Source organism: Bos indicus, chromosome 26, assembly GCF_029378745.1.
Source record: "Bos indicus isolate NIAB-ARS_2022 breed Sahiwal x Tharparkar chromosome 26, NIAB-ARS_B.indTharparkar_mat_pri_1.0, whole genome shotgun sequence".
Lineage (NCBI taxonomy): Eukaryota > Metazoa > Chordata > Mammalia > Artiodactyla > Bovidae > Bos > Bos indicus.
Genome location: NC_091785.1, coordinates 21,534,973 through 21,553,676, shown reverse-complemented (window position 1 = coordinate 21,553,676; position 18,704 = coordinate 21,534,973). Strand labels below are relative to the sequence as shown.

Here is an 18,704-nt window from a genome sequence, read left to right as displayed (position 1 = left end):
TTAACTGATTGAGAAAACACGGCAGATATGGCAAATGTTAACATTTCACAGAAAATCTTTCTAAACTTTATGAACAAGATGAAGAACAGCGAAATGGGTGACGGTTGTTGGGCTCAATAATTCCTGAAACAGCCAGGAGGGACAGCTCTACTGGTGTGCCTTGTGGCTCTCCTTTATTTTAAAGGAAAATAACTCTTTAAAAAAAGCTACTTGGATGATGACATAGAAGACCTCCTTAAGATCTTATTTGGGTGAAATTAAGAGCCCAAACCAACAAGATAAAATTCAACAGGGATAAATGGAATGCCCTGTGTTTAGGGTTTTAAAAAATCAATTACACAAGTGCAGAATGGGGTAGACTTGGCTTGATAGCAATTGATGTGAAAAAGATCTCGAGGTTTTCGTTGACCACGAACTCAATATGAGCTTCAGTCTGACACGGCTGCTAAAAAATCGAAGGTAATCTTAGGCTACATTATGGATGTAGACTCTCCAGATGGACAATGGCAAGGACTCTACTGTACTTGGCTTTGGCTAGATTGTCTCTAGAGTTCAGCGGTCATTTAAGAGGGACTTTAACGGTCAAGAATGAATTCAGAGATGGTAACCAGGATGGTGAAGGACCTCCCTTAAGTGCAGGGACCACACCATGTGAGAAACTGAAATCCACCCAGGGCTCAGCCCAGTGTCTTTTCGGATGCTCATTAAACCAGATGGAATGAATGGAAGGGAGGGAGGAGGGGGAGAGAGGACTGTCGCATCTTGGCCTCCATTCTGTGTGGTAAGTGTTCTTATCTGTTTTAAAGATGAGGAAACAGATGCAGAGAGATTATGTAATCAGCCAGAGCAAGTAAGGAGCAGAGATGAAGCCCACATCCAGACATCGAGATCCCAAGTCCCATGTTCTCCCCTTACCACCACACTGACTCAGTACAAAGGCTGTGTCGCTACCAGTGACAACTGTCCATCTGGGTCCTGTGTCCAGGCAGGGGCCGTGACCTGTCAGGAAGAACTGCTGCTGCGGAGAGTTTTATGTGCATGGCAGATAAGACCAGATGACCTTTAGGAATCTGACTCCTCCTTGTCACCACTCTCAGCCCAGCCACTGGCCTCCCTCCATGGGGGAGACAGCCCTAGGGACAGCCTCTCCATATTTCAGCCATTTCCAGCTTCAAGTTCCATTTCCTGCCGGCTCTTCTAGCCACTTGCCTGGATTCCTACTGAACGCTCAGCCACGTGGCTCAGCATTGAATTAACAGCTTATCGTCTGATCTAGGCAAGCCTTGCCTCTCCAAAGACTGTGAGTGCTGTGAGGTACACATCTTGGTTATTTGCCTCTCTTATACATCCCAACACAGTGGGAACTTCCGCCCACAGAGAGCCCCAAAGAGGTCAGTGAAAGCTTTCTCAGTATCCCACAGGATCTCAGTTCTCTGAAACTGTTTGTGGGAAATATGCCTGTGGACAGAGGGATGGACTGAATGATCATTTAGGGAGAAGGGGGATATATGGAGGAGACCTAGAACCCCAGAGAATGATACTGGTACAGTTACTTTCCCTGTTTTGGATAAGTTAGCCTCCAGTTTGCAGAAAAGAAGTGCACAGGCTCCCGCTGCCAACACACTGCCAGCATGGTGCGTGTGACCTCCGATGGAGAAGCAGGAGGGTGAGCAGGGACAGGTAGGGGAAGGGGAGCAAACAGGTAGTGGGAGAGAGAACAGCTGCAGAGAGGAAGAGGAGGGGTGAGTTTGGGGTGGATTTGGGTGAATTCCCCACAGTGATCAACTTTCCTGGCCAAGAGTATGCGCTGTGCCTTCCTGTTGGCCGTGGGCAGAGGCTGGGGCTCTGGGCTCACTGGCCGCTGGCGGGGAAGGAGGGCTGGCTGGGGTTCTGTTTGGGTGGGACCTGAGGCCTCCTTTGGTCCTGTTTGGGCTCTCAGGAGGGCTGGGGCCTTCTGCCTGGGGCCGGGCTCCAGCTGTGGCCAGAATCAGTTAGAAACCTCTCTGGAGCCAGAAGGGAAGGGGGCTTTGTTAGCTCAGAGGACACAAGCAAGGCGAAAAATTACATAGCAGGCCGCTCTAAGTATGCTTGTTTAGAGAAACTGCTTGCATTTATGAAGTCTTTGGTGCGGAAAGCAGGGTTGCAAATGACTGCATCAGAGCGACAGTAAAGGCCATTAATTTCCTGTTATGTTTTCCTGTGTTGGGGGCTTTATTAATTTAATTTTACACTGTCGAACAACAACGAGAGCTGACACTGCCACACCGCCACGGCTGGGGTTTTCTTTTTGTGTGTGGAGCAAGGCTTTGCCTGACATGCAAATCAACGCTATTACCGGAACCAATAAAGATGTGTGGAAGCAAGAGGGAAGGGATGAGGATGCGAAGGGAGGGAGAAAGGGAGAAAAGAGGAGAGAAAGGGCAAAAGCCATCCCTGGGCAGTTTCTGCCTCGCTCCATGCCTCAGGTCTCCTGGCTTCCCAGAGCATCCTCCTCAATCAGCGATTTCTAGCCACTCTTCCCCTCCTCCTTGACTTCCTGCCTTCAGGTGACTCCATCTCTGCTGTCTTTCTCTGTCCCAGCTCCTGGAAGAACGTGAGTAGGGACATGGGGCTCCCAGGAAGAGGTGTGTGTGTTGGGGGGGTGGGTAGGCTTCTCCCCTTGCCCATTCTCAGCCCAGGCATGTCAAGGAAGCACAGGGACAAGAGACTGGAGGTTGTCCTCTGTCCCCTCCACCTCTCCCCAGCCAGAGCTAAGGCCTCTGCTATATAGTTCCCTTTCCAGTCATTTTTCTTCACACTCCCCTTTCCTCTAAAGCTAAGGATTCTGGCCTGCTTACATATTATTAGTGAACACACACATGAACCCATGTGCTTGTGCACATGATGAAGAGTCTAGAAAGTGACTCCAGCTTGCTTGTCAGTCCCTCTGAGCACTCCCATAGCCTACCTGGTCAACCATTTATTTCCTTTGAATTCCCAGAAAAAGATACTGTCTCTGATTGTTTCTCCTTAAGAGATTCTTAAGTTTCTCCTTCAGAGCTGTCTTCAGTAGCCGCGAGGTATTACATTGGTCTAGACCAAGTTGCCAAAGAAAAATGGATCGCCAGTATCAGAAATACAGGCAGGTTCCTGGGAGACCACTTTTTGGTCCCTTTTCTTTCCAGGACCTCAAGATCACCCACACTGCCCTTCTCCCAGAGCTGCTTCCATAAGCTGGTTGCTCCAGTGGTCCACACTGCACAAGTGATGGAGATGGGGTTGGGGAAGTAAGAGGGCAGGGAAGCACCCGGGGACCCTCCTACCAAACACTTATCCGCATCCCTCATCGCAGGCTCTGCCGTCTGCTGGGGCTGAGAGGGATCTGTGAGAGCCAGAGAGAGAGGGGGAGAAAGAGAGTCCGTGCATCTTGCCCTCTGTCACTGGCTTGCTCGCACTCCTGCCTGCACTTTCTGCTTTGGGAGCTGTCTGGCAGGCTTGGAGAGGCTGTTGGACAGATTCCAGCTCTCCCCAGGAGGAAAGCATAAACTTCATAAACTGCATTTACTTTAATGCAGGTTCCTGGGGCTGCTTTCCTCCAGCTTTTCTTTCCTCCCCTTGTCTGCTCTGTCTCGATCACATTTTATCTCTGCCCCTGTGTGCACCCGGACCACACACACACACACACACACACACACACACAATGTGGCTAGTGCTCCTGAAAAAGCTGAAGTCGGGGCAGGAGGAAGACAGGCATGCATGTTGTAAAAGCTCTGTCTGAAGGAGAAAGCCTCAGCCTAGCCCCAGAGAGACCCTGTGAGATGCCCACACGCCTGTCTCCAGTGGAAATGAGCACAAAGGGTGCTTTGAGGCAAGCAGGCGGGCACCCCAGGGGAGGGAGGGATGCTGGCATTTCGCTGGGCCGGCCAAACGAGGAGCCACCTGAAGGCTGGGCCACGGGCTCCGAGGCCGGGAGGGAGAGAAGGCAATGCCTCCACACAGGTTGAGGTCTGTGAGGCCTCCCTTGTCTGGGGCTGTCAAGGTCAGCAGGTTTGGGTTCACCGAAGGGTCAGGATGGTTTGAATTACTGGCTCTGCGGCAACTCTGCTCTGAGGCTCGTGATCGGTCTCTCAGCCCTCCCCCAACCCTCCTGGAAGAATGGGGAGGGTCCCAGAGACCCCTACTGGCCACCAGGGCCCTGAGGAAGGCAAGTGATGGTGGGCGGAGGCTGGGGGGAGGCTTCCCTGGGCCCCAGCACCCCTCTGGAGCAGCCACTCATGGTTGGGAGTTTACTGGGACCCATTCCTCTAGCAGGCGGCAGGGCTGCGTCTCCCAGGCGGCCTTTTCCCTGACCCTTTTTCTGAGGGATCCTTTAGGACCCTGCCTTCTCATCTGCCCGTGGGCCTGCAGAGGAGATGGTGCCTGGAGGAGGCGAGCCTTCCAGCAGAAGGGCCTGAGGAGCAGCCTCAGGGCCCAGCTCTTCCCTCCATGGCCCCGCCTGAGGGAGAAGGGCAGAGCTGAGGCAGCGGAATTCTTGCTTGGTGCCCTTGCCCATGGGGGAAGGAGGACAATGCCTACCTGCAGGGCTTGAAGGGAGTTACCAAGTGAAGACATCCTGACAAGGTGGGTGTGCATACACAGATGTGGCGGTGGGAGGACCCGAGGTCTCTGCCCAGTGCCCTACTGCGCTCCTGCCACCCCAGTTTCCAGTGGTGGAGGGTCGCACACAGCCCCTCCAATGCGAGTCTGTGCATTCTTTCCTGGGGAGTGGGGTCGACCTATCCATTCTGACTTTTTTGACACTTTACCAAAAAAAAAATACATGCTTTTGTGCTAAACCTTAACATACTTCCTCAAACAACCAAATGTAACTCTTCATCCACAGCAGCATGAACTGGCTGGGAAACTAAGGTGGTTAATGACTCAGCTGCATACGCTGGTATAATTGCAGGTATTTATGTACAAATTCACGCACCTATGTCAGCTACACACAGTCATGGCTAAACCCTGGTTCCTCCCTACTGAAAGAGGTACGTTCAGGTGTACACAGGGCCCAAGGCAAAGGTCTTAATAAAACCTTTAAACCTACCTCTGTATAATGACCTGGTTGGCGTTCAACAGGCTCGTAGCCAACATTACCGAGAGTTTAGCTAAAATATGCGATCCAACTATGATAGAAAAATTCCCCGCTTAGGTATGAACGGTCTAATTTCCCAGGTTACTAGGAAGATATATTCATAACAATGAATGTGTGTTCAGAAGTGGATTTTTCGGGGGCGTGTGTGTCTTAGTGAATGCTGACCTTTGAACCTTAGTTCGCTCTTGGGCTGCATAGACAGCAGCCAGGTTTTGAATATTTGTTGGAAAATGAACATAGGCTGAGCTTTGTTCACGCAAGGTAAGGTCAGGTACCTGTCTGGATGGATGATTCCCTCTATGGAGATCTGGTTTCTGAACTTTCAGAGGACCTGGCTCCTGGGGGGTCAGAGTCTGTGACCTGTGCTAGGTAGCAGGCAGTGTGTGTGAAATCCTATCATTCCAGCAATGATCCACAGAAGCACTTTCCTTACAGAAACTCAAGCTCTGCATGACTTCCCTCTGCCAATCTGTCTTCCTGCAGTGCCTGGTCGGGGCCTGGAGGACAGGAAAAGCCAAAAAGGCTCTGCCATGCCCAGCCCATGATGTAAGCTCACTGCAGAGGTGTGAGAGCCCAGAACTTCTGGGTCCATGCTCCTGGGTGGGTCTTCTCTAAGAAGGAGCTGGATGGCTGGGTTTGGCTGTGATTTTAAGGGTTTGGTGGCAGAAAGACATAATTGCGCCCAAGTACCGAGTTTAGGTTAAGGAATCAGTGCAACCTCCTTTTGTTTACCCAACATAGTGCAACCTCACCTTGCCTTCTGGGCCCTCCTAGATCTGCGGACTCAGCAAAACATCCCTAAGATCTTTTCATGAAGGGAGCACTCAGATCCCTCTCTGCTTTCAGAAGCCCCCAGCCTCTGAACCAAAAGGTCAGAGAGAACCAGCCCTGTGGGCCCCAAAGAATTGGCTCCTGCCTCTGCCTCTAAATGTCCACCCGTGCAAACCTGCCACGGAGAACTCACCTGCTGACCCCCTCAACAGGACTGCAGGTCCAGGCCATGGACACCCAAAGAACCAGAGCCCGGCAGCTGGCCAGGGGCAGTCTCTCCTCTCTCCTGGGGTCCTCCTCGCCTGCCTTTTCTGACACCAGCTCTCCTCCCACTGTCCCTCCGGAAAGACAGAGGGGAAGGGAGCCGGGTGACCAGGGCATGCCTGGTTTACATTAATGAGATACACCGAGGGTAATCCAGCCATGGAGGCAGCCTACAAAAGGAGGTGATCGCGGGCGGCCAGGAGCAGAGCGGCTCAGGTAATTGGTTTATCTATCTGGAAGCAGGGGGAGCAATCTCAGCACACACAGACTAGCAGTAAAGTCTCTTCCTTAAGGCTATTTCCTTTGTCTTTTCAATTGCTTGCACATCCATGTGAGAGAGGGAGAGAGTGTTAAAGAGAGAGGGAGAGGGAGAAATGTTAATTTGTGAATTAATGGCTTTTCTCAGCGGAATTGTAAATTCAAATGTCACCTCACACGGTGACACCACGGCTGGTCTGCTGAAGAAGCAATGATAAGATCCCCCACCTCCCTCGGTGCCCCTCCCTCCCCAAAGATAGCTGCGGAGTGGAACATGCTACTTTTAATTTGCAATAACAACACAACAGAGGTATGCAGTAATGACTGCCTTCTTCTCCCCTCCTCCTGGCTTCCTGCACCCCCCCAGTCCAGTTGGCTCCCCACTTCCTCCCTCCCACCCCTGTGCTCTTCTGAAACAACACCTCACCTCACCCTGGCTCACCCCCCCCCAACCCCACCCAGGCCCTGATCACATGGGGGGGGGTGTGCCTTTGGAATTGACGATGCTGCAACCCTCTCTTCTCCTTCAATAATCAGGGAATTAATGACCCTGAAGTTAAAGTGAGGCTGATACCGAGGCCCTGCCCAGCGTTGGGAAAAAGCCTTCATTGTTTTCAAGCAGGAGGCGGGCAGCAGAGAGGGAGATTCATGGATGGAGATTGAATATGCAATTTTCTTTCACCTTGCCAAGAGCTGCCCCTGGGCTGTGCCTGGCCTAAATTTTTCCTTTTACCATCTCTGCCTTATCCGGCCCTCCCACCTCCCTTCCATTCTTTCCAGAAAATTACCTTCAAAATTGATTTCCACTTTTACAAACAAATATAATGGGAACACAGGAAAAAACTTGGGCCGTGATGAATTAGGGCTGTCAGGTGCTTCCAGGTCTCCTTTGCTTTTGTTTTACTACCCGATCTGCTCTTTGTTTTTCCAAGGGCTGGAAAAAGTGCCCCCATCCACTGAGGGCCTGACCCTCCAGGCCACCAGGGCCTCAGCCCCCCAATCCAGCAGGGCCCAAGGCGGAAGTGAGCCAGGCCCTGAGACTCCGTTAGCCTTTGGTTTCCAGTGGAAGCCTGGGCCACCTCCTCCTAGTCTGCTCTCTGACCCTTAGGAACCCACTCACTAAAGAGTCTCTAACCGCCTCCCCAGCTCTCTCCCCTGGCCCCCTCACCAGGTTCCCTCTGGCCCCCATACCTCTTAAAGTCCAGACCAGATGCAAACCTCCACCTCCTCTAATGTGGGCAGGATCAGTGTATACCTCGACTAGAGCAAATAAGAGACAGACAGACACTGAGAGATCACGAAAGGTAGGCAGGTCAAAGACCAGAGGTAAATCCAGAGACTAGGAGACCAGGCTCCTCTGTGAGGGTCCCCAGCCTCAGTCTCCCTTGTGGTGGGGCCCAGGCCCCGCTGGAGGCAGGACCAGGACAGACCATCCTTTTGCCAACAGGGTAATGCTGACATGGGCCTTTGGGCAAAACTCTACATGCACATCTGTGTCTCAAGACCAGGCAGCCTGAGCACACCCAGGCCTGGCTCAGGACTCTCCCCATCCCCTGGCGCTGGTGTCAGGGACACAATTGTGCACCTGCTCACATTTGATCATCTCTCTGCCTGTATGCACTACCCAGAAAACTGTGTGCCTGCCCAATGCATGGCATTCCATGTCCCTTTCACCCAAAGGTATCAGAAAGGTACAAAACACACAATACCCACATCTGCATAAACCATGTGAGAAAGCACCTATGTGCACAAATCAAACACACATTTCCCAAGGTAAATAAATAAACGTGTGTGTGGGGGCAGAAATACACAGCAATGGAGGGAGGGAGGGAAGACTCCGTGTTGGGGAAGAGGAGGTCCTGGGTTTATTTACACACATCTGAAACACCTTTGGAGGCTAATAAGAGATGACACGTGGCCCAAGTGGATGGCCACAGAGCAAATGTGAAAACAGAGATGGACAGAGCTCCTCCCGGTTACACAGGGAGGCTGGCATCTTTCCTTGGCTGCCCTGGTCCCATCCAGGTTGGTTTATCCAGCATCAGCTTCCCTAGGCTGCTCTGTTTAAAAGGAACCGTACCAAGATGAGGGTGCTGGCACCCACAAAGTTTCCTTTTGACACAACTTCATTTCCCCTTGAAACATAAACCTACCAATTTTTCCTTCCTCCCCAGACACACAGTGAGCCATCTTCAAAGATGGAGTTGGCTCAGCCCATGTCCGTGATCTCATGTAGTCCTCTCCATGGTCCCCGTGAAGTCAGTGCTGTCACTACCTCCATTTTACAGAGGAGAGGACTGAGCTGATGAAGGCCAAGAGGCTTGCCCTAGGCACTACGATGCAAACCCAGCTGCGCCTCCCTCCAGAGCCCTTCCCCACTAAGTCACATTGCCCAGCCCAGCCCAGGCAGGGATTGCCTGCTGGCCTCTCTACCGAATCCTCCTTCTACACGGGGCCCTTTGCAGCCTTCACTTGCTTGAAGCCTGGGATCCTAGATGGGGCAGGAGCTGCTCCTTCCTACAGCATAATCCCTTCATCTGCTCAAAGTCAAACCCCAGCAACATACAAGGGACTTCAAGGAGGGAAACTAAGGAAATCACTTCTCACAGTGACGGCTTCAGCCAAAGCAGAAGGGAGCTATTAAAGGCAGTGACAGGGCTTGGCTGCTTGCAGCCATGCAACCTGCTCTGCCTGCAAACGTACAACTGCACTGCCTTGGCACCACTCAACTGCACAATTCATTGTGTACCTAATTAATGGAAGGCAGAGTCATGGCCCCCTGCAATCCCATGCATCAAAGGATGATACTGACACACCTCCCCTTGCACAGATCTAAAGACTCACACCATACGACTTCATTTGGATTTTTGGACAAGTGATGTAATGGTTCTGGGCTTCACCACCACTGATGGACGGCAATGCTTTAAACCATGGCCAAAAGCAACTGGGTGAAGGCAAAGGACTTTGGTCCTGGAAAAATACAAGAGTCCCTGTTCTGCAGTCACATCAGCCAGCTCATGCAATGTTCGGTGATGCAGTGTCCCTAAAAAGGACTCTAACATACCCACTCATAGTTAGAGCCAAGAAGAGGGACAGATTTCAAGAGGGTACTGAATGGGAATCTACTTTCTCAGACTGATGGATGGCCTGTCTGCCAGGTGCTTTATGACATAACTTCCCCATCTATTCCTGGTCTGTCTACCTGTCTCATTCCAGGATCTTCTGGACTCTTGGGGGGAAGGAGGAGGGTCAAAGCTTCTTGACTAGCACCTTTCTCAAAGGAAAAGTCTGGAGATTTTTCCATCCTTCCAAAGGCCAGGGCATGAGAGGGCATCTCAAGCAGGCTCACAGTCACTGTTGGTTTCCTTTTTCCCCAGAGTCACAGCTGATCGGTCCTTTACTAATGTCCCCACAGATCTGATTGCTGCAGATACTAATAACGCTGTCCATATTCTGAGTGCCAACGCCAATAATGCACTGGGTATTATCACTGTGAACACCAATAACTACTGCTGAGATTGTGTCCAATAATGCCAGCACATGCCGCAGCGATTGTCCTCGCTAATGCCCGCCACCGTGACATTGTTAGAGCTAAAGAATAGGCCGCACACTGTACCCATAGGCAGGAGCAGGAGTGGCTTCCTTGAGGACAGAGACACTCACAGCTGGCCCCTGGGCTATGACACTGCCAGGGAGATGCCCCCCATGTGTGGGGCCAAAATCAAGCTGGCCTGGCAGGGGCACAGGGCCCTCCAGTAGGAGACCTGTCCCTCCACTCCCGCAAGGTCTAGTGCCTTGATGAGCACCCTTTTCCCATCCCAGCCCCCCTCAGGTCCCTGGGCCAGCTCTCTCTTTCGCCTGCAGTGCCGGCGGTCCGGGAGCTGAAGGACACACCTGGGTGTCTCTGCGGCCCATGCCCGAGGCTGCCTCCTGCGCCCGGCCTGCCAGCCGCTGTGCTACCTTGGCCTGACTGCAGAGTTGGGCTACATCATCTTGACACTTAATTATCTCCCCTGTTCTTAATCATCTGAGCTGCTCCCTAATGCAAACTGGGCCTGGCTGCTTGGAGGTGCCCGGAGTTGGGGGAGGGGGTGGCTGTGGAGGGTCTGCCTTTCCTGTCCTCTCCCTTCCCACCTGGCCCGATGGATCAAGTGCGTGGATCATGTGTGGTGTGGGGTGTGTGTGTGTGTTGTGGCACAGGGTGGTCAGGGAGAACTGGCTTTCCTCATAGGTTCTGGCCTCCATGAGGGAAAGGACAGCTCCATCTGGCCTGGCATTGGTCAGAAGGAAGGGTGAGTCAAGGCAAAAGAACCACCCCACTTCCCCAAAAGAGAAGCAGGGTCTCTGATCCTTCTTGCCACTGAGCTAGGCCTTGGGGTACGTATTTATGCAATAAGAGTAAATTTAGAGACTGCCATTACCTCTCACCTAGAATTCAACTGCTTCCTGAGGTGTCTCCCTGCTGCCATCGCTACCACCACGCTGGACCCAGCCCTGCTCTTGTGCCCTTCCTGATCAGACACTTTTGGTGGCTTCTCATGTCTGCAGGCAAAAGTTCCGTCTTGGCCTGCTCTCCCATACCCCTAACCCCTCCACTTAGCCCTACCTCCACAACTTCCCCTCAGGCCCTTTCATCCAAGCCAAAGCACCCCTGTTTTCTCCGCACAGTACCTTCTGGCCACCAGACTCAGTCTGTCCCACAGAATTTCAACTACCATTGTCTTTGAACTGTGCCGCTCATCCATCTCTTAAGCCCCTCCTCAGAGGGCAGCCCTTCCTGGGGGCTCACTCCTTCCTCTGTCTGAGTTCCCACAGCCTGCAGCCCAGACCTCCATCACAACACAGATATCCAGATACCTGAGGGGCCTTTCTGCTCTCTGGGCTCATGTGTTTTATATGCCCCACTAGACTATAAGCTCCTTAAGGACCAGAATCATATCTTGTTCTGCTCTGGGAACCTAGAGCACCAAGCCTTTCTTATGAGTGATGCCCAGAAAAGGTTCACTGAATTGAATTGACTTGAAACAATGAATGTGATCAATTGCTCAGAGAGGAGAGCACTCTGTTCTGCCCACCTGCAGTGGCCACAGCCTCAGGCTAGTGCTTCTCTATCTCCAGCCTCCTTCCTTGACCTACAGGAGTCCAGGAAGCAGTGGACATGCTTGACCCCAACTTCAGACCAGTGGGGAGGAGTCCAAAGGGGGTCCTGTGGCCTCGCCCAACCCCCTGGTTGTCTCACAAGTGCTAAGCGTTTAAAGGAGAAATCCTCAGGGTCTGAGGCAGAATCTTCCAGATTACTCAGGGTGCTGGGGAGCTTGGTGAAGGCCTGAGTATGGGGAAGCCCCAGGGAGAACTGAGACGCAGGCCCTTTCACACAGCCGCCCCCTGCCCATCAGTGGCTATTGCCAAAACAACCACAATGAAATTTAGTGAGTGGCAAAGGCCGTGGCAGCCAAATGTGTTTGGATATTTTGGAAGAAGGAGAAATAGAGCCAGACAAGCTGTTTTCCTGTGAAACGAGGCCATTAGGGCTTCTGGAAGGAGGCCAGACCCGGGTCATCACTGTCTTGCCAGACCCAGGCCTCTCCTACACACTGTCCCTTTCTGCTGGAGTCCGGGGCTCTCACACTCTCTTTTCCCTCAGCCTGGGCCTAGGGATTCTCAGCTTTGTCTCTTTTCTCCGTTCCTTACCCTCTAGAGCTGTCCCAATCAAGGGCTTGTCTGTGCTTGGAATGACTGCAAGATTTACTGTCCAAATAGGACATTTTTGAGAGAAAAAGGAGATGCTGACTGGCCAAGATGCAGAGACAAAGGCATAAATTGAGACTGTCTGGATGAATGCGATATATGGTCCCCCACCTATGTTCATATTTAGAGGGTTCTATTTCATGGGAGATACCCTTAAAAGTTCATCCTCTCTAGATCAGGAAGTTACTGCTTCCCCAGCAGGGACGGTAAGATCAGGGCAGGAAGCAGGCTCCAGACACTGGGGTCTCCCTTTGTCTGGGCCTGCCAGCCCTGCGCCCTGGCCTCATGCATCAAAAGAGAACCAGATGGTCACCAAGGGACCCTTACTATCACAACATTTGAAAAACACCTTCTCCCAAGCTCATCGCCACCACTCTCTCCTCTGATTTTCTTTCCCTGCTTCTCCTCCTCTTCATCCCTCTCACTCTATAACTCCCTGCCCAACAGCTAGCTGCCCCCAAGGAATTACAGGGAATGAGGGGAAGGGCCAGAAAGGAGCCTGGAGGGTGTCTTCTCCCATGGCAAAGAGCAGAGAGGGCCCATGCCCAGCTCCCTTAGTGGTTTGAATGGGCACAGGGTCAATGTGTTACCGAGAAAGCGCAGTAGGGTCAGCTGCACGTGACATAACTCCCCCATTTCCTGATGGGTTGAGATCTGGGGAGGACAAGTCAGTTTAGCTTTTCATCCCCAGGTCAGAAACCAGCTGTCCCCTAACCTCCAAAACCTTCTCATGGTCCATGGTTCCTGCTTTTCCTCCTGGCATCCCACAGGGATGTTTGGGGTGAATCCCGGCGGAAGGTGAAGCAGTTGGGGCTGCTGAGCAGATGGTGAAGCTGACGGCCCCACCAGCAGCCTGCCTCCCTCTCTCCAGGAGCCAGCAGGGTAGTGGAGGGACCTGGGCTTTGCTACTAAAAGTGATCTCACAGCAAAGCAGCTGCGAAGCTGGGCCGAAACCGGAGCTCTGAATCCAAGGACAAAGCATGCACAGGGGAAGCCAAGCCTCTTCCCTCCTCCCTACCTTCATCACGTTTCCTCTTCTCGCCATTGGAGCGAGGGATCCCCAGGATCCCATTGATGGAGTAGGATCCCACTGGATCATTGGAAGCGCTGGAAACAGGAGGGGAGGCCGTACTGGGAACTGGATGGGAGGAAGGAGGAAATGCCATCAGGATAGTGGTTGTGATCGCAGGCCAAAGCCCCAAGTCTGGGGGCAGAGAGAGGCAGAGGGAATGAGCGGGGATGGGGAGCCCATAGTCTCCTTTCTCTGAGATTTAAGGGGGAACGAGTTGCTGCATACAATTCAGGCTCTTCAGTGCTGTCCACCCTGGGCTTAGTGGGGACCAGTCAACCCAGGCCTTCTCTGCAGACCTGGAGATTTCATTCACTCACTATAGGTTGAACCCACTCTTGACGATGGATGGAAACAGCAAAGCGGACTCAACCTAGAAAGTGGTTCAGGGGTCCTGAGAGCACAGCCGCTTCTTGCACAGCTCATCCCCAGATCCCTGGGGCTGGGCAAATCCATTTAAACAAGTCCCAGCCCATTGTTTCTAGTCTCCTAGGCAGAGTCTTTCCCAGTCCTGATTTAGAGTCTGTGGCTTTCTAAGATCTCTCTGATTCTCTTAGAGACACATGAATGGGCCTGATACTCCCCAGGGGTATGAAGCTCTTCACTCCGACCTGTTGCTTCTGGTCTTGAAATCACCTGAGAAGTTCCTAATTTCCCCTTCAGGGCACAGAGTAGTGAACACATTCACTCGGCAGTGATCAACTCAGGTACAGCTCGATCCAACCCTCCCCCTCAGCACACGCTGCAACCCAGGCCTAGCAAACAGGGCTCCTGCCAACTCCCGGAGGGCTGGGACCAGCCCTTTTCACTTTCTGCTGGTCCAGAGAGAGGGGACAGCTGCCAAGAGGGACAGCAGGAGAAATTTAACCACATCCCAGTCCCTCAAGATCTCACCTATGGCTTCGGCAGCACTGAGCGCCCTTGGGTCAAAGGGAAGACAGTGCGTGGGAGGGAGGGAGGGGGTGCTGGCAGGTGTTCTGGTGGGACTGGTCGTGTCTCTGCAAGGCTGTGAGCGAGGGTCAATAAATGAGGGGGCTGGAGAGGGCAGAAGGTATGGCAGATGAGAGAGAGAGACAAAGACATCAAGCGAGATGAACTGAGAGGAGCGAGACCATGAGGAGGGAGGGGTACAGACAGAGGAAGAGGTCCAGGGCCACCTGGACAGAGAGGAGAGGAGAGGGAAAGGCAGAAGGGGGAGAAAGAGGAGAGAAGACAGAGGGGGAGAGAAGAGAGGAGGAGAATCTTAAAAATTAACAAAACAAAAATGGAATAAGCAAGTAGACATGAAAGAGAGAAGGACAGAGAACAAGAGATGGAACAGGAGGAGGATGGGAAGGAGAAGGAAAACTAGAGAAAAGGGAGGGAGAGAGACAGACACACAGACTGATAAAGGCAAGGAGATGCGGGCAGGAGGCAGAGCGCGGTCCTCGTGAGCTGGTCTCTCAGGCAGATCCTGCACCTCTAGAGAGCGCAGGCCTTGGGCCTCAGACAGTGTGCATTCCCCAGGGCTGGAGCTGCACTGCCCAGCTCTCAGGGGGCCCAGCATTCCCCCTTCCCTAAGTCCTCTTACCAATGGTGTGGCCAGGGGCAGTCACTCCAGTCCCGGCTCCATCCGGCGTTGGGTGGAAAGGCTGCTGAACTTTGGTCCGGATGATCCTGCAACAGCATCACCAACAGCATCACACGTCACATGCCCTCTGATGCCCTGGCCAGCTCCAGCCAAGCCCTATGGAGGTGGCTCCCCCAAGCTCCCTAGCTCCCTCCTCCCTCAGCTGCTCTCTGCACCCCCACCCTTCCTGACTGCTGCAAGGCAGGAGCTTGCCCTCCTGTTGGTTCTGCGGATCCAGGTTCAGCGCATCCCTGGGCCAAGGCAGTCTGCATTCTATCCTGCAGTGCATTGATCAAATTGCCGTTTGATGTCTGGTAGCAAGGATCAGGGTAGTGGAGCGAGCAGACCACAGCCTCCTTCCCTTTTCTGGGAGTTGCCCTGGTGACTCGCTGTCCACCCTTCCCTTCTGGAGATCATTTTGGAGCTGGCTTTCCTATTGGGACTGTATCACAGTCCTCCAGGATCAGGGAGGGGGTGACATCTCCCCATTTCCTGAGCTAAAGACAGAGTCAGGGAAGGGCTGGGTCACAGTAACCCTTTCGTCTCCAGGGTTCCAACACAGCACACAGTCCCTGTCAGGCCCTGAGCAACTCCTTGAACCATTCAGTGCTTTCACACCCCACAAAGTCCTGTTGCTGCCCAGCTCGCTGGCACACTGGCCTCCTTCCCAGAGGCGTTACTTGAATCTCAGCTTCTTTACCTGATTGGGTGAAGAGACTGGTGCCTTCCCCATGCACTCCAGGTGAGGGTGGGGGTGAGGGCTCCAGATCCAACATTGCAGGGCTGAGGCCTGTCAGTGATCCAAGGGCCCAGGGCTCAGGGACGCAAAAGACCAACCCTAGGGCCAGCATCGAGGAACATTTCCCTCCACCCACTGGTCCATCAGGTGCCCTTGGAAGCCACTTTTCTGAAGGCAAGTCCCCCTCCCCGCAGAGAGGTGTGTGAGCCAAGTTCATCTCAACCGGCCAGGTGAGTCACAAGCTGTGCATGGACTGGAACACTCGCAGGTGGCCAAGATAAGGTCTCTGCCTCCCAGGACTGGTAATAAAATTGGGTAGGGAGGTCACACCCTGAGAAACCTAAGTCACCCCGAGGGAGGGAACAGGCAGTAAGTACCAGGAAGATGCAGGAGAGGAGTCACCTGCTGTGCGTGGGGCAGAGGAAGGGGAATGGGAAAAAAGACACTGAGGAGGTGGAATCTGGAATTTGATGTAGAGCCTCCAAGCAGTGTAAGGCTGAATACACACACACACACACACACACACACACACACACAGACGAGCCAAAGGCACAGAGGATAGTGGAAAAGTCACTGGGCTACATGTCTAAAGTCTTGATTCTGCCATTAATTGGCCGCATAGCCTTGGCCTCATCATTTTCCTTCCAGGCCTCAGTTTCTTCAGTTATAAGGTAAAGAGGATAGATGACAGGCTCTCTAAGGTCTCTTTCCCCAGTGAAAAATAGCACGCTTTTAACGTGAACAAAGAAGTGGGAAAGAGGACGTTATAAGCAGATGCTGGAGGAGGGGGAAAGAAAAGCAAGGGAGGGAGCAGGGGGTGAGGGGGTAATCCCTATCCAGGAACGCTGGAGGGATGTAAGGGACTAAGAGGAAATGAGGCTGAAAAGTTGGAAGTAATGATGACAGCAGTGATTTTTCTATTTATTGAGTGTCTACTATGTGCCTTTATTACTGTACTTATAAAATTTTTAATTCTCATAACAATCTTCAAAGCAATACTATTATCCTCATTTTGCAGACTTAAAGTCAAAACTCAAAGAGGTTAAGGGGCTTTCTGAAGATTACACTGTCAGCTTGTCAGTGGAGATTGTCAAAGAGGGGCGTGTTGGTTGGGATGAGAGGCCTAAGGAGGAGTCCCTGGAGGACATCTCCTAGCAGAGGCTAAAGTGGAGGGCTAAGGGCAGGGGTGGAATTCAGTCTAAAATGTGTACTTCTCATTACGTTGTCAGACCTCCCCCAGTATATAGGAACCAGGTTTACAGGGTCTTAAGCCATGAGTGATTTCTAAACAAAAGGAGACAGGTACAAACCGATGCAGGTAAAGCAACAGTCAGGCACAAGGCCATAAGGGGCTGGTCTCAGAAAAGAGAAGGAAAGGAGGGGGAAAAGGGAATTCCCTGGTGGTCCAGTGGTTAGGACTTGGTGCTTCCACTGCTGAGGGCCCAGGTTCAATCCCTGGTCGAGGAACTAAGATCCCACAAGCCACTCAGGGTGCCCCCCCACCAAAAAAAAGAGAAAGAAGAAAGAATTTGCAAGACACAGTAAAGGCAGAATGGCCAGGATTTGGCAACTAACTGGAGTCAACCATGACTCCACTAGTCTGCGGCTCTGAAACCACAGTGGTGCGTAACTGGAAGGCTGGTGGTTTGTCCAGCTCTCAGGAAGAGGAACGCAGCATGGTGACTGGCTGGTCCTTGACATGCCTCATTTGAGGAGGCAGGTGAGTGCCCAGGTGGAAGATTGTTCACTACCCAGAACAGCAGACACAGATTTAGGAGACTGTCAAAGAAGGGCATGTTGGTTGGGATGAGAGGCCTAAGGAGGAGTCCCTGGAAGACATCTCCTAACAGAGGCTAAGGAAAAGAACCTGACCTTGCACAGCACTCAGAATTGGTCATACAGGAAATGGCAGAACCAGGATCACGTAGTGTTAACCAAGTCAACAGAGAAGAACACTTCCAGAAGGAGAACATAACCCACAGCCTCCATGATGACACCATCCATGGTGACATAAAGTTTGAAGGGAACTGGAAATAAGAAGAGGCACAGATTTGGGGATTTTGGGTGGCCACTAATGACGTTGTGAGAGTGGTCTCAATAAAGCAACTGAGGCAGAAACCAGACAGGAAGAGATTTGGGAGTGGACAAGAGGAGAGGAAGGCAATGAAATAGATCATTGCTTCAGAAGTTTGTAGAAAAGGAGAGAGATGTGTGGAAGCTGAAGAAAGCAGGTGAGTGGAGGGAAGCCTGTTCAGGGCAGGAAGGGCCTGGACATGTCTGTAGGCCAAGGAGAAAGAACTGATGAAGAAGGAGAGGCTGAAGTTGCCAAAGAGAATGTGGGTGACCGCCAGACAAGGCAGAAGAAGGAGAGAACAGAATGGTGGGCACAGGGAGGAGGCAGCGAGAAATGGCATGTGGTGATGTGGCCCAGAGTTTCTGGGTTTGGAGCATGATCATGATGGCAAAGACCTGACAGTCGCTAAGGGCAGTGTAGTCTGGTCTACAGGAGAAGTCTAGAGGCTGAGCAACTCAAAGCAGCTGCTCCTAATTCACTGCAGCAAAAAAGTTTCTGGGGTCTCAGGGGGCTGGTAAGTGGCTCTGATTTGAGGGCTGATGAGCTGTGGACAGAGGGAGCCCCCAGACTGAGGCTGGGTGAGACAGACAACTGGGTGGCCTCATGCAGCTGCTGTCTTTGTTACCCAGAGCCTCTGACCCCTGGGGCGCTGGTGCAGATTTAGCTGAGGCAGCAAGTGATGGAAAATCACTACTTCCTGACAGCGGCTTGGTGGTGCACAGGAGAGGAGCTGGGCAGGATGCCTGCTGTGACTTACTAATGTCCATCCATGCCCCCCAGGCGGTGGACACTCACCAGTCCCCAAAGCTAGATCTCAGAATTTAAGGACCAGGACTGTGGAAACCTGATGGCCATCCATCACCCTCCTGCATCCCATACACAACCCAATGACTCATGGGAATATCCCTAAGGGTTAAATGGATACAGAGGTTGCTTTGGGTGACTGCCTGACACTATTTCCCCCTGTTTCTCCTTCTGTTCCTTCAATTCTTTTTCATTCTTGGCCCCATAAGACAGCCAAACACATCTGTAGCCCCCACAGCTCCAGGCAGAGTTGGC

The 18,704-nt window shown here is 52.4% G+C and overlaps 1 protein-coding gene and 1 non-coding gene across 12 annotated transcripts in view; one reads left to right on the top strand and one right to left on the bottom strand.

Moving 5' to 3' along the window:
* Window positions 1-18,704, bottom strand: part of PAX2 (paired box 2) — a 90,477-nt gene that overhangs the window by 33,503 nt on the left and 38,270 nt on the right. For 8 of the 11 annotated variants that reach the window (XM_070780664.1, XM_070780662.1, XM_070780665.1 and 5 more), the window contains 3 exons: window positions 14,794-14,879; window positions 13,173-13,292; window positions 7,598-7,666 (listed from right to left, as the gene is read on the bottom strand). In XM_070780664.1, coding sequence (XP_070636765.1) covers window positions 7,598-7,666; window positions 13,173-13,292; window positions 14,794-14,879 — 275 coding nt within the window. The remainder of the gene's footprint in view (window positions 1-7,597; window positions 7,667-13,172; window positions 13,293-14,793; window positions 14,880-18,704) is intronic. The other 3 variants (XM_070780668.1, XM_070780667.1, XM_070780669.1) reach the window with 1 other exon arrangement.
* TRNAG-UCC (transfer RNA glycine (anticodon UCC)) lies at window positions 16,966-17,038 on the top strand. Its single transcript has one exon. It is a non-coding gene; the product is annotated as a tRNA-Gly (tRNA).